Source organism: Rissa tridactyla, chromosome 2 (assembly GCF_028500815.1).
Source record: "Rissa tridactyla isolate bRisTri1 chromosome 2, bRisTri1.patW.cur.20221130, whole genome shotgun sequence".
NCBI classification, from domain to species: domain Eukaryota; kingdom Metazoa; phylum Chordata; class Aves; order Charadriiformes; family Laridae; genus Rissa; species Rissa tridactyla.
In genome coordinates, this window is record NC_071467.1 from 97,033,096 (window position 1) to 97,048,489 (window position 15,394).

The 15,394-nt window shown below is 44.7% G+C and overlaps 1 protein-coding gene across 1 annotated transcript in view; it reads right to left on the minus strand.

Annotated features, from left to right (window-relative positions):
* GMPR (guanosine monophosphate reductase) overlaps nucleotides 1-15,394 on the minus strand; it is a 43,050-nt gene that overhangs the window by 5,797 nt on the left and 21,859 nt on the right. The window contains exons 7-8 of the mRNA XM_054191605.1: nucleotides 12,768-12,810; nucleotides 6,389-6,548 (exon numbers count right to left, since the gene is read on the minus strand). Coding sequence (XP_054047580.1) covers nucleotides 6,389-6,548; nucleotides 12,768-12,810 — 203 coding nt within the window. The remainder of the gene's footprint in view (nucleotides 1-6,388; nucleotides 6,549-12,767; nucleotides 12,811-15,394) is intronic.

Sequence of the window (15,394 nt, forward strand, 5' to 3'; positions counted from 1 at the left end):
GCTCTACAGAGGCTTCACAGCCCCTGGGCTCTGTCCCATGTCACTGACCAGACGCAGATGGAAATGCTCTGGCTGTCTCCTACCAGATTGATTCTCCAGAGCCCACAGAGACGGAGCGAGAAACCTGTCACGGAAGCCTGCTGCAGAGCTGTCCTCTCAAGCTAAAACGTGAGCTAGCACAGTTCAGAGCCAGGCAAAAAGGCCAGAAAAAAAATTGCAGCGCTGTGTATACTGTGAAGGACGGGTGCATGCCAGCACAGTTTGCGCTGTCCCCAAAAGCACATCTGAATAGCTACATGATGGAAGAATCCAGGCAAATAACTTTCACCCCTTCCCCTTCAGCTTTCTCCAGCCTCCTGCTCAGCAATTCCTCCTGCACTGGAGTTCCCCAGTCACCAACTGATCTCACTCCGCTTTAAAGCTTTGGACACCACACTAGCTCCTTTGGAGAGGCAGGCCTTGGGAAGGAGGTCTAAGAAATGCGTAAGGGAGAGGGGATTGCTCTCTTTCTCCCCTACCAAATGGAGGCAGAAATCACGGCTGGGATCTGTCATTGTTGTAACTGCGGCTTTATTTACTTCTCCCTTAAACAAGTTGTCTAAGGGATAGTGCAAGAAAGAAAGGGCATGCCTGTTTGGAGGTGAACACTTAACATCACAGCCCCAAAGCTCTGACAGCGAGACAGTTGCTACTGCTCCTCTAGTATCAGCCGATAAGCTGGTGGGATGTCCTGTTGATCAAGGAGTGACCCAGAGATGCCACACTTGGGGAAGCATGCTGGAAGAGAGGTGTGACATTAGCTCCACAAAAACGCCGAGAGTCCAGTTTTATGTTCGTCCTTGAAAAAAAGTGTCAAAAAGGGCTGATAATTCTCCACACTCCCACTCTACATGCTGGGAATAACGGATGTTCCAGAAGGAAAAGGAGGAGTATAGGATGGAACTGGGACAGAAATCTAGAGCTGTGAGTTAAGCAACTGCAAGCACAGCAAAAAGCTCAGAGCTCAGGTAATGTTATGGCTGTGGAGCAAGCTCCAAGACAGCGAGGCTGTTTGGTGAGTCATCTTACTCCCCAAATGGGGGGACGCTGCTGCATGTGAACACTGTTCACCACCCCCCACCCCCATTTTGGATGTAAATGAAGCCCTACAGGTACTGAACTCGTGACCTTACTGGTACCTTCAACAGTGGTGTTAATTTTAGCTTGTACAATCTTAATTATATGCTTTTATGCTAAAGCACAGTGAACTGCCATTATGTTCTTGTTTGTTTGTTTGAAGGGACAAGTCCTAAAATTTGTAGCAAGTATTCAGATTATGGCAATGTTAACCCAGACAGAGGTCCACAGGGCCAAAGGGTAGAGTTTGTAATGGGTATACGTTCAAACTGTTGGGACTTTCTTGGTTATGTGTTTTGCAGAAACAGAGTGTGGAGTTTGTAATAAGCACGTGCTCAGATTGTTGTCATATTAACCTCCATAGTCTTGTCCGCAGGGATGAGAGAGGGAAGTCTGTGATGAGTAAGTATGTAATCAGGCTGTGTTAATGTTAACCCCAATACCCTGGTCCCCCGGGGGAAGGGGTAGAGTTAGTAACAAGGGGTGTCACAAAAGCCGGCACACTTGGCAGAGTGCTGCATACACAAGTCAGCAGGACAGCTGTGACATCTCTCCCACAGCTATGACCCGAAACTGACCCTTTCTCAGCAAAGAAAGGTGAAGACGAAGCAATTGGGACTCCCAACAGCTGGGAAAGGTGTGCTCAGATGCTCTCAGCAGAGAATTTATTTCTCTCGCTAGCCACTGAATGATGAATAGAAAGAGGGAACTGTTTGCTTTAGACTTTTCACACGGGGTCCAATCTGCAGTCCACCCTGTAACTCCTGGCCAGCTCAAGCCTGCTGCTGGCATGGAGGGATGCGCACGGTGGGCGGGGATCCTGGCAGGCTGGATGGGGTGAAGCACAGGTGATGGTGCTCTCTCAGCCCAGCAAAACATGGGTCAGGACAAAGGGGTCAAGCTGCCCCAGCATGGGGCAACCTTATGAGTGGGGCATTTAAGAAATGGCAGGTCACAGTAAGACAGTAAGTAGCAGCCAGCTGCAGGTGCCATTCTGTCTCTGTGGCTCAAATTCCACCCTACAGTTAGTATAAAGTGCTAAAACCCAGCTTAATATCAGCTGTGAATTGCTGAGTGACCACAGCAGAACCGCGGCATTCACACAAAACCTGTGAAATCTCAAAAGGGTTAACAAAAGCAAATTGGCTCTAACTGAACAATACTGCAGGCTCTGTTCCTGCTTGCCTTATTTCTTGTCTCCCATAAAAGAAACCTAATAATTGCCTTTCAGAAATTCCCAGGCCTGATCCATGTTCCTCGTGGAAGGAGGCAAAAATGTAAAAATAAACCAACATATAAATGACATAAAAGTAATGAAACCGGGTACACAGATTTCATACAAAATTAAATGGGATCAACTTGACATATTCATTACAAAAACAATTACTCTCACGACTTTTATTCCCTGCTACAGCCATCTCGCCTTACCTGTCAATTTTAATTTAACTGCTGGAGGTTCAGGTTCTCCAGCCAAAATATGTAATTTTGAGAAGATGAAGCTAAGTGACAAGTAGTCTGATTCTGCAAGGAGCTGCGACACTGAGCTCCCCACTGCTTAAATAAAACATTGTGAGTGCTCAGGCTCTTTTAAAGACAAAAGAGCTTATTGGGGTCACTGATAGAGATGTAAAGCTGGGCCTTTTAAATGCATATAAAGAAGCCCCACTGACTTGACCTGTTTGGGGTATCCAGCATTTCAAATGCTGAGTTAGAACCCTTTTGGTTCAAGTTTGCCATAAGCTAAACTACTAAGTGACTAAACTTCCTGTAACTTTTCCTACAAGAGTAATTCAAAGCAAAGCCTTGCCCTGTTTCCAATCGTCCTTTCAGTGCAGAGCACATTTACAGTGCTGGATAACTAACAGTTACTATTTTTAAACCACAGTGACACTCATCATGCTGGGACAGGCCAAGCAAGACCAAGACCAAAGCTGGTATGGACAGCCAGCTCAGAGTCGAGGCTGCAACGTGAACAAGATGAGAATCAGCTCCTTCACAGTTAACAGTCAAGGCTTACAGATTTAATGCTTGGAGCTGTTGTAGCTAGCAGTAGACTGGGGAGTCCTTCTGTGTTACCTATTAGTGGCACAAAAAAGCAGTATCTCAACAGGTACTACAAATTTTGGATTGCGGTTCTGCTCCCTTGTTGTTGAGAAGGTTTCAGAACTCGATCCCCAGGGGACTCTAAAATCAGGATGCAAATCAAAACGCAGCAATGGATCAAGCAGAATTTGTGTAGCATTGCCCATAAGGGATTGAAAGGGTCTATATCTAGACTGAGCCAAATACAGCGCCTTTCTGTACACCCTTTCTTCCTACAAAACATTAAACTTGCACTTTATCTCATTTTTAAGGGGGACCACTGTCAATTAATTCTCCTGCTGGTGATAAATCTGATTGCCACATCACACGCACACCTAACTAGGTGGAGCAGAATTTAACAGCTGCCTTAGTCCTTTGGCCCACTGGTACAGCAAGCTTTCTCAAACTTTTCCTGCAGCTTTCACCAGCTCTGTGGTGGCCAGGCCTTAAATGACTACAGCTGCACTGAGATCCACACAGCACGCTTGGGCTGCTCTGTGACCTCTCAGGGAGCTGCCATTCATTAACTACATGCCTGACCAGCATCAGGTCTTTCCCACACTCCAGCTGACACAAGCACAGGGTAGCAAAGGACAGTGAGATATCGTAGTTCAGATAAAAGGCTGCCAGCACCTCTGTGTAACTGGCAGCTGCCACTTTTAAATTATGAGCTATTACTAGTGCTGTCCACTCAGACCATTTGTTCAGAGGCTTTGATGACGAGCAGATTCACTGGGGGACAAAAAAAGCCCCAGAACTCTACACAGCTTCTGGGAAGTGGCATATGAACCCAGAGTGGATCAAAGCTCAGAAGCATGCAGCACATCTTTCTGGTGCAGCATTTCAGTTTGTCTCAGATGCAGAAGGACTCTTGTGCAGACCTTTCTTCTGCAAATAAACATTTGTGCTTGAAAGCAAAACCAAACTGAACCTGCAGCGCCAAGAGTCTTGCAGGTCAACCAGCTGGAAAGCCAGTCGCATGGGCTGCTCCCCTGAGCAATCCACTGGCTGTCCTCAGTGTAGCCAGCTATCCTGCAGATAATAGTGATTTTAACAGGTACAGATGCAGCCCCATATGAGATCTGAAAAAAAATCCCTTGCACATTGCTCACTAGCTTCTGATCTGGGCCCCAGAAAGAAGTACATAGGCTCAGGTAAAGTAGGAAGGGTACACTCCACTTAAAAAAAGACATGTATGTCCTCCTCAGGCAGAAGGTAAAAGTACCCCTGTCCCCTTCTCATCCTATTAGATGCAGAAAAATCCTGGCTTGAAAATATGCCAGGATTTACATATTCTCCTCAAATTACAGCATTCACTGCGTATTTTTATTTGCTAAATTTTTTTTTCCTGCAAAAACAAATGCCCTTGGAACTTGCCAAAACTGATCACAAGCTTTTTTGCCCTTGAAAAACTCTTTACTCTCATCTCTCATCCCTATGTCCAACTACTTTTCTTCTCTTCAGAAGTCTTCCTCAGAAAGTAGTACTGACTAGTAGGCGCAGACCATCTCATAAGTGCAGAGTCCACAAGCTGTCTGTTTCCCCATTTTCACGTTTCTTCTTTTAATGGGCGTGGGTTTTCTGCCAGACCAGGAAAGCTAATGGCTTCATTCATCTCCAGGTCTCTCCTGCACAACGTCTACCAATAGCCTTCCTTAGTTTCCATTATTATTGCAGTCTAGGAGCTCATAATAACCAGCTTGGGACACTTAAGCCAAAGGAGACAGGTATAAATGCTCTTAAGTAGGCTGTGTCTTACCACTTTGTAAAGTGCTAGGTGACCTAGTGCACATTTCTATGGTGTATTATAACTCTTCAGAAGTGTCAGACAAAAACCACAACAAGAGCCAATGTCGAGATAGAAGACAGAAGGTGGGATCAAAGCTGCTTTCTATCTAGTGTGATGTCTGACATTGCCATGGTCCTATCAGCATGTCTCTGTGTCAAAGTGTGAATTCCATTTTATTTTGTGGATCCCATTCTGCTTTACATTCTGCACTGTCAAATTCACAGCACTGCAGCTCTTTTCTGTGGTAGCAGCTGGACACATTGGTGAAAACCCACATGCTGGAGTAGTTATAGCAGATAGGACCAACAAAACCCATCAGACCTGAATGTCTGGAACAGTAGGTAAAGTCACTGACTCTGAGACCCTTACAAAGAGCAGTTTACCAAATGGGTCCAGAACCTGAACCTACCCCAGCAGAGGAAGAGAATCAAAAGAGACCGCTCAATAAACCAGTGTGAACTGTGAGACAGGGAACATTCTCTAACAAAGTGTGCAAGAACCATGTTGTCAAATGGCAGTGACTATACCTGCCACTCATAAGAGAAAAGACACAGAGATTCTCTGGAGTCATCCGCTTTTTTCAAAAAGTCAAAATTCTTATCACTATCTGGAGTAAAATAGCAATGGACAAGAGATTCCTTTGCAAAGGCTTTCTTCCTTCCCCTCCCCCCGCCCCGCTAAGGATTTTAGCTCAAAACCCAAGGTCCCATGTGTTTCATGATTTCAGGCTACTCTGATGCTCTGTTACCCAAAAAAAGGGTGGGAAATCTGTACCACAGGATTCTGCTCCTGAAGAAGACTGCCCAACAAACGCAGGAGGGAGTCCTCCTCAGCCTGTGACTGAGAGTGCTTTGGAGTCCCGGGGCCCTCATTAGTGTTACAGCTGTGACTCAACTCCATACTGGGGAAAACCCAGTTGAGCTTCACCGGTTCACCAGGCATGCACTTCTTGCAAATAGAAGCAACAGAAACAGCATGTGGGCCAGCCGGGAACCCATACACCACCAACAGGACACCCAACCTAGACAAGCAGAGGGCCAGAAACTGCAGCCTGGTGTGCCATGTTCCAGCATTTAATTCATACATATCCTGAGAGACCCGTAAGTCAGAACAGTACGTAATGACTTCCCAGACCATGCAGCTAGTGCTGCAGTGACAACACTGCACTGGCTGCAATCAAGTGAACATGGTTGCTCTCAGCTAGCCACCCCCAGCTCTTTCTCCCTATCTCCCCCTTGATGTCACGCCTCCCTCAGATCTGCTGCTGTAAGTGTTGGTAACAGCTTCCTAAACAGGAGTAGAGGCATGGGCCTGTTTCCAACAGATGCCTTTTGCACAATTCTGCTCCAGAAGTTACTGGATGGCTGGCTCACTGCAATTGCTCCTGTGTGGAATTCATACCTGTATTCAGCAACCCCTCCTGCATGCTTCTTCATGGCTGTATCAGAGCTCATTCCATAGAAGAGCTTCACCTTCTTGCCATTCTTTTCCATAATCTCTCCAGCACACTGGTCATGGCCTGCAAACATTCCTCCAAGCATGACAAAATCAGCACCGGCTCCTGTGATCACAAAGTGACATGTAAGGAAAGCAGGGAAGGTAGGAGAGGGTAAAAGACAAAGCAAGAACACAGTGGCCTCCAAAAACAACAGCCAACCCTAAATAAATTGGTACAGAGAGTCCCCTCCTGTAATAGATACAGCAAACTTGAAAGAAAGGCTTTACTGAAGAACTCACACACGATGAATTATATTTCTCTGATATTTTAAACTGAAAGAATGCTTTTCTGTTATGATGACAAAGACATAGATTATTCTACTCCACCCAACGCTCTTTATTTTCAAATTCAGTTTTAACCCTTTACTTTGTAACAGTATCTAAGCACTGTTCCTTATTAACTACTTTTTTGACTGCAGTACTCGGAAGGCCTGATCACAGGGCTGGGACCTGTTGAGCTCAATGCTGTACAGAGGAGAGGACAGACCTACTTCAAGACCTTTCTAGGCTACAAGCTGTGAGTGGGAAAGGAAGGCATATTCATGAATATAATGTACTCCTCCCAACACTGACATAAAACAAGCAATGGATTTTTCAAGCCCATCAGCTGTATGTGTTCAGTGTAGGTCTGGATGAGCCCTTGTTGAAGACATCTGGATGGGTCTGCATTTGGTTCCTGTTGTTTAAAAATTCTAGGGCAAGGACTGCCACCCCTGGGTTCTGTGGTACACAGCATGCACCACAAAGGAGGTCTGAATATTTTCCAGATACTGAACAGCACTGAATACTCAATCATGCCAGTTCAGTCTGTCCATCTTCCCTGGCTTTGCAAATCATGAAATCAATTCCACTAGGAGTAAGATAAGGAAGAAGGTTTTTGGAATCACTCTTGATTTTCTACTGTGATTTACAATATTTCCAGCTGGGCTGGAACTATTCCACCAGCAGCTCCTCCTGTGATATTTTGGCATATCTAGTCTTGCTTGGAAAAGTTTGGCTTTTACTCTTTTATGAGCCTGTGGTGACCCATCCCTGAAACAAAGCATTTTCCTGTTCAGACTCTCTGCTTCTTCAATGTGTATGTATCAGAACAGGCCTCCCCTCTGCGCAGTTTCTTCCCAGAACTGGCAAAAGAACAGGGCTCTAAACCTCACTTCATAGAAAGCCTATGAGCCTGAACTAAGCCCACCCCATCATGAACATGTCCGAACTCTGGGGAGATCCCAGGCTAGGTGAGTCTGGCATTAGGATTTGCTCTGATCTCTGTAACTATCCAAACAATAGCACCAGACCTTGAAATCTGAACAGTAAGTAAAATCATTATCAAATCTGCTCAGCTTCCGCCACCTGTTTAAAAGACAAGCCTGAATTGGGGAACATTTTGATTTTAGAATACGTGACAACCGTGGAGCGTGCTCTGATTTATAAAAGCCAGTTCCTGCCCTCCACCCCTTTGCCGAAGAGCAGAGCTAGCAGTAATGTCTGGGAGCCGAGCACCCAGCTGCTCTGCTGACCTCACCTCCCTTTGCCTGGTTGTTGTTTGAAAGGAACACTATGTCCGTGGTAAAGGGATATTAAAAATTAGGCTTGTGCAAAACTGCTGAGCACATCACAAGCAATATTTATAGCCAGGCACCCATTCAGGTGTCCCATCATGACACCTACCTCGCAGATTTTTCCTGAGCTCTTTTGTTTCAGATGGCTGAGTTCTAAAGCCTTAGTTTGACTCGCGTCTGATACTACTATTAACCTGCCAAAAACTAAGGGAACGTTCATCCTTTAAGACATTCTCAATTACTGGTGGGGAGCTCCTGTTGTTACCTGGCTCAATCTTGCTCCACCTTTGCAAAAAATAGTATTCTGGTAAATCTAGTTGATGTCTTCTTCATGAGTGGAAGAAAACAACATGAGGAAGGAGAGACGGATTTGAGGTCAAGGTTTCAAAGAGGGCCTTTAAACAAGTCAAAGGACTGCCACAGGACATTCTGGACTCTTTGCCTTGACAATACTATCCCCTGATACCCAGTTCTAGTCCTGTCTCTGGTTACCGGTCTTACAGCCTCCAAATCATTAATGCAAAACAGTCACATCTGAAATCTACACTTCAGAATCACAGGACTTTGGTTCCTGTGCACTTATTCATTATTTTTCTTTTTGACTGCGCATTTTGGGAGGAAAGCAAGTATGTTTGAATTATAGGATTGAAACTCATCCAGCTTAGTAACTTTTGCAAACTACAACATAATTCATCAAGCTCTTCCAGGAGAGAGGAGCCGTGTTACAGCAGACGCAGCACGTCTACACACTGGAATGACACATGCTTACTGCCCTGCAGCTCCAGGAATGACAAGCCCCTATTAAATCTACTTTTCCAGTGCTCTCCCGAACTTTCCACCCTGTTTCAGTGTTGCAAAGATGTCTGAAAGTTCCAAGTCTGTTCCACTACTTTTCTGCCAGTTAACATCCAACTGGAAGGCTGTAGTTTTTAGTATGGTCTTTCTTTACTTATGCATGGGGTTTGTATGACCATTGGTGATGTTTGCAACATCCAGCTGCAGTCTTTCATTTTCAAATACGGATAGAGAGTGTGCATTACTTTACGTTGTGGGGGACTGGGAACACCTGGCAACAACCCCCTAGATAATACAGGCTGAGATGGGGTATGCTGCATACAAGCATCCCAGTAGCTTGCCCAGAGTTTGCTAGACTTGTCCTGTTTCTATACAATGCCATTTCAATGCCCTGGTGCTGGGGAGGACTTCCCCCTTGAGGCCTACACTGTATCTGGGCTGATTTTGCTCATACACATTTCACAGTGCCTTTTCTTTCAAGCCGTTACAGAACATGTGTGCTGACACCAGCCCAATCTTGCAGCACTCGCACAGTTCTGCTGGGTCTGGATGGAGTCCCTCAGATGTCTTTTGTACGCCTGATAATACGAGTTACTGATAACCAGATTGGCTCTGCGTGAATTCAGTTGGAGTCAGCCTGGATTTGTAGCCTGGGCAGCCCTCCAGACAGATGCAGCGCAAGTTTGCCTGGACCACAGCTGGTCCTGGAATCAACATTCACCTGTGCTCCAGCTGAGCCAGCGAGCCTTTGCAACAGCAGATATACACACAGCTATTGAAAACAGGAAAAAAAGCCAGTGTGATCTGTCAGGTATAGTTCGGAACCAGTATATGTCCCCAGTTGACTCTTCCACATGAGTTTTCCTTCCTTTTCCTTCCCCGCTTCTGTATCTCTTCTCACCACTGCTGTAAGAAACAGCAGTATTGTGTTAAAGATGCTGGCGTAGGATTAAAAAGGCACATTCTGTTCCTGGCTGTGTCACAAAAATATATGTGACCTCAGGCAATTGAACTTTGTATTTCTGTGCTTTGACTTCTCATCTTTAAAAAAGGAGACCGTAGTGCCTCCCTGGGGTATTCTGAGAAATGTGTTCATGGTATCAGCCTTTCCAAGGGTGCAGTTATGTGAACCATCTGAGAGCCCAACACGAAGTTATTTCGTGCTTTCTCTCATTCCTGCATTAGAACACCTCTTTTCTTCCTGATCAACCTACATCTTTTCCATTATCATCTCCAATACCCAGATGGCAGAGACATCTTCAGTTTACCAAATCCATACCAGGTTCCCATCCAGCGGTTCCAGAATTCCAGCAGTCTCTCCCAAAGTATCTGTCACTCCCGGCATTTTTGTACGCCACCTTCAGCACTTCTCTGTTCCCTGCCTTTATAATAGGCTTATACCTTGTTTCCCCTCTGTCAGAATACCCAATCTGCCTCTGACTCCTGACACTGATGGTGTCACCTTCCAGTTGTAAAGCTTCTCAGCATCTTCTTCATGGTTCTTCACAGTTCTTCACTTTCACTCAATCCACTTTACTTCTGTTCTCATGAACTTGCCTCCTCCAGTCACATTTTTAGCCATCTGTAAATGCTAGTCTTCACACCTAGGACTCCCTCACACTTCTCATGATTCAAATGGCTGCTTTGTCACTGCTTTATAATGAACACCTTAGCATCCCTTTCATGAAGACTTTACAATGATCCACCATAAAGAGACAGTATAATCACTTTAATCAAAAGTCCTCTTTGGGTCTCTTGTCCATGCTTTGTCCAGGCCTCCATCCCCAGGTGAAACTGTACATCTGTGTGTTTTAGCACCGGGTCTCTGCTATCCAATATATTTATGTAACTCCTCCCCCCCAAGAGGCTCTCAGCATGCAGAGAAGTCTGTAGTAGACAATTCAGGATCAGTATCAAGGCTTTGGCTTGTAAATGCTGGGCACGGAGGCTATTTTCCACATGGCTCACATAGCCAATCACCTCAATAGTATTCAATAAACACTGATAGTAATAACGTCATCTAGAAGCTTATTTTGCCACCCACCTTTGACAATCACACATGTGACTCCAGCTAGTCAGATGTCCACAGTGTGTCTGCCTCAATTATACATAGCCAGATATGCTAAGTTTATTGCCTCAAGGTAATCTCTATCAGTTCCAGCCCTGTACCTGTGACACACAGGTCAGACTGATCTGTCTGGCCTACTGTCAGAGTAGAACTACTGCCTGTATAATCTCAGCTTTCTGATGCTCCTCGGTCCCAAGGACAACCCATGGTAGCCTTCAAACACATATGACTCTGAATCTTGGCACCTCCTGACAATCAGCAAGGCCAGAATCTGCCCTTTCACAGGATTCAAGCAAGTTTCTGTTCAGTTAGCCCAAAAAGATTACAAGGACCCTTCAGATTTGCTATAAACATCACAAAGGAAAACATTTTAAACACTTTGAACTTGCTTCCTGTTGTTCTAACTTCTGGAAATGCTCTTGTTGAAGAGAGACCTTTTCCACGGGCCAGGTCTCTGCACAGGCAGCTGGGAATGCAGTGAGGTCGCAATCCCTGTTCACGAGCTCCCAACACAACGCCAGCAAGAACCGGGTGAGTGGAGGAGCCAGGGAAAGTCAGGCAGAACAAAGGCCTCACTGCAGGCAGCATGATGTCAGAGTGGGCTGGGCTGTGTGGTCGGGTGTTTGTTTTAATACAATCTTGTTGTCAAAGAGGGTGGATGCTGCTGTTCAGCTATGTCAAAATCATCCAACTGAAAGTATCTATTCCCTACGTCACATCACCCACTGGGTAACACAATGGTGCTGTGAAATCCTATGACTGACCAGATTCCTTGCTGGTAGCAATCACACCACAGCTGTGCTTAAAATTCTCTAATTAAGTCTTCCTTGTCATCTGACCTGTTTGAAAACAGAAGCTGTCTGCAAACTTAGAAGACAGATTTTGGTTTCAACCTTTCCAGGAGGCCCAGAGTTTTTCTTGGCTGGTCTGTAATCTGAGTTTAGGCCTGCCCCTGCTTTCCATTCTTGCAAAGCTTCCTGCCAGGCAGATGTGCTGTATAATGTCCTATCTCTTGTATCGTACCACCGTGAAATCCCAACAATAGACTGTGCTGTCCCACTGTATTCCGGGTGTTATCTCACTGTGACATCTCCAAAGGGTCTGGCATTTTGGGGGGTAGGGGACTGTCTTTAAATGTCCTGGTAGCCCAGGATCCGTTTAGTGCCTAGTTCACATACACTGCTGCAACGAGGTTATGGCTAAGTGACAATCCTGACCTTGACCCTCCCACACCAATGTAACTTCCATGCCCAATAGAAAATACGGATTAAATTCTCTGTTCTGTCAGCAAGAGCTGGTGCAATTCACTGAAGCTATTGGCATGAGAGCAAAATCTGTTAATTATTAACTCAGATGTTTTAGACATCTGCTCAGCTCTAGGGGATACAGTATAAATAAAATCTCATCTCTTCAAGTTGACAGCTGATCCCAAGAACATCTCCAGGGATCTGGCCTGCCTTTTTGTTTTGTTCTTCTGTCCAAGACACATTCCAGCAGCTCTTCATCCATTCAAGGCCAAAGTCAGACAGATCTGGCAACGTTACAGGCATCTTTGAACCCCACTCAGAAGAAACCCCTATCAGTTTTCTTTGTATTACTGTCCTAGTGCCTGTATCTCATGCACACCTGGCAGATAGTTTCTAAATAGGACTTCGACCACTGTATGTTTTACGCTGCAGAATTTGGACTGTCTGGTCCAAAGAGCAAATTCATGTCTGGTTTATTAATTTCGCTGGAGTCACCCACAGGGAAGAATGTAACCTATTGCTGATTACACATTCAGGGTCAAATTGACTCCTGCATCACTGCTGACGGTGCTGGAGATACGCAGGGTATAACGGGTGGCACTACGCACTGTCCTTACCAAAAGCTTTGGCGACATCTCCTGGGCAGCTACATCCTCCATCCTGCATAAAGAAAAGATGACAGTGAGTGGTAATGAGCAGTGATGCTCCACGACCTCCAGCAGAATGGCCCTTCCTCAGGAACAGCATGTCAAGACGTGACTGTGCGCCATTGCTATACATCATCTTGACTGAGGTTTTAGGGAATCCATATTATCCTTTCTATTGCTTTTCTTCTGTAGACTCATTCACTCTACCATATAGTCTACCGATAATATCACTGGTAACAGCAGCAATGCAAATTCCTGACTGTAATTTCCTGAATCCCAGAAACTGGAAAACAAAAACTTCTCTGATGATCTGAATCATTCCCTGCCATTTTAATGAAAGGCCATGTGATGCAGAGGTACCACAAACCCCTACCTTAAACGACCAAAGACACTTAAAATAACTTTCTCATCAGTTTACAATACATTAAAAGGTCACAGTGGGAGGGGTGAGGAAATACACCATCATCTATGTTGGATTTTGATCTGATAATCTCTAAGCAAATTGGGTAATCTAATCTTTGGTAAGTGAAAATGAATCTCTCATCATACTCCTTACTGTTTGCTATGGGTTTGGTTAAGAAACAGCACTTTGTGATCTTTAGCTTTTTAGACCAATGCGTTTCAGTGCAGAGTAAAGAAGTGGCTGATCAGTGGGTTTCAGTTGGGTGGAGGGAAGTTATGCATGTGTGACAGGGCTGTAAAAAAGGGATGGCAAATAGCAGAACTCATTGTGTTCTATAGGTTTGTAAAGGTCTGAGCATCAGATGAAAGATCCTTCTACTCTACACAGTCATTGTACCAAGAGGGCTCCCAATTCCTTTTGATGATCAGGGTCTGTTGCAGACTGCCAACAGCTTTCCTGCTTTTGAAGCTACTCCCCAGACTGTATGGTTACTACATTTGTTTCACCTCCCTCTTGGCAGAAATGCATGCCCATGTATGACCTGCGGCTGAGCACAGCCAGACACCCCCACCATCAGCCATTTTAGAGCTGGCTTTTGTGGGCAGCTGGCAGTGGGGCTGAGTGTTAGAACCTCTCTCTGCACAGAAAAGGATTCAGACACAAACTGAGCAGGTGGATCCAAAAGTGAGTGGCTTTTCAAAGGGGATCCCACTGCAAAGAGTGCGTGGTAGCAGTATAAAGATTTTCATTCCAGTTGCTGATAACCTCTAGCACATTATGCGTTTTTTTGAGCTAGACACCCTTGCTGTCAGCTCCAGAAAGGAGTGCTGAGCTGACAGATGAATCTCTCTCTCCTGCTTGTACAATTCTTTCCCTCTGACAAGTCTGTCAGAGCTTGGAGGAGGGTGTGAGCATGTATGCATGTGTCAGGGGAGGAAGAGCGGAGGTAGAAAGAGGGGGGTCTAATAATCTTCGAAGAGCAGTGTCAGGAACTTGCCTGATTCTTACCCTGAGACAGGCTAGCTATGAATGCTTTCTGGTAGAGACGGGTTTCAGTGTGTTCTTGTTGGGTGGCTCGGTGTCTGATTTTTATAATTAACCCGGTACTGGCAGCGATGGAGGCTTTATGCTTTCAGAAGTACCATGAGGATGAAGACCTCACTGTGTAATCATTAATCATCAGCTTCAAGAAATATCACTTTGAATGTCACCAAATTACAAAATGCTGAGCAGATTCGTAGACTTTCCCAAAAGCTCTTAAGTTACCATTTAAGATAAAAGGAACTGATGATGATGATTCACAGCACTGCTTTATCTGTAGATGTCTCCACTTACTTCAGATAAGCAGGTAAATTTAATGATGCACAGAAAGGGGAACAAAAAGGGTACATACTAAGCAGTAATACTTAGATGCTATATAATAAAGCCATATGCATTAAACCACTTCATTCCATGTGAAAAATCAAGCACTGTGTTTAGAAAATAAGACTGTGCTTCTGCTGCATTCAGTCTGGGAAGCTTCACCTTGCAGTTCAGCTCATCCCAACAGGGGCTTGGGTCTGGACTCAAAATGACTTGTAGAACTGCTGGGCTACAGTCATGGAGCTTGTTGCAGGCTCAGCCTCTACCTCAGAGGCCTAGGGAAATGTATCTGTATACATCCTTCTGTGACTTCAGGAGAACTGGTATTACTCGGAAGTAAGCCTACTGGAAAGGGTAGCCATGGGGCCTGTAAAGGACATGATTCTGAAACAACTAGGTGCTAAGTGGAAGAAGAGAGGAAAACATCTTTCCAGTCAACACAATATTTTTAACATTGCTAAAATAATGTTATTTTCCTCAGTCTTGTTCTTAGAACATATAAACCATTTAACAACAACAAAACTTAGCCTGAGGAAAAGAAATACAGTATGGAAAACCAGTATGAACTGGTTAAATATTTAATATTATATGCAAATTATAATAAGTTTATAACTATGCTTTATATGTTTCAAGCAACCTTTACAATAAAATGTATAAACAGCCCTTCCTATAGTATTCGCAAACAGATAGGTATTTATTATGCAGAGGATTATCTAAAGTATATGGCATATACAGCAGTAGAAACAATATATATGGTGCTTTATTCTGAACTACATATGCAGGGCATATTTTTGTGTGGAAAGTGTTCTGTGTGGAGGAAGAGATGATATGG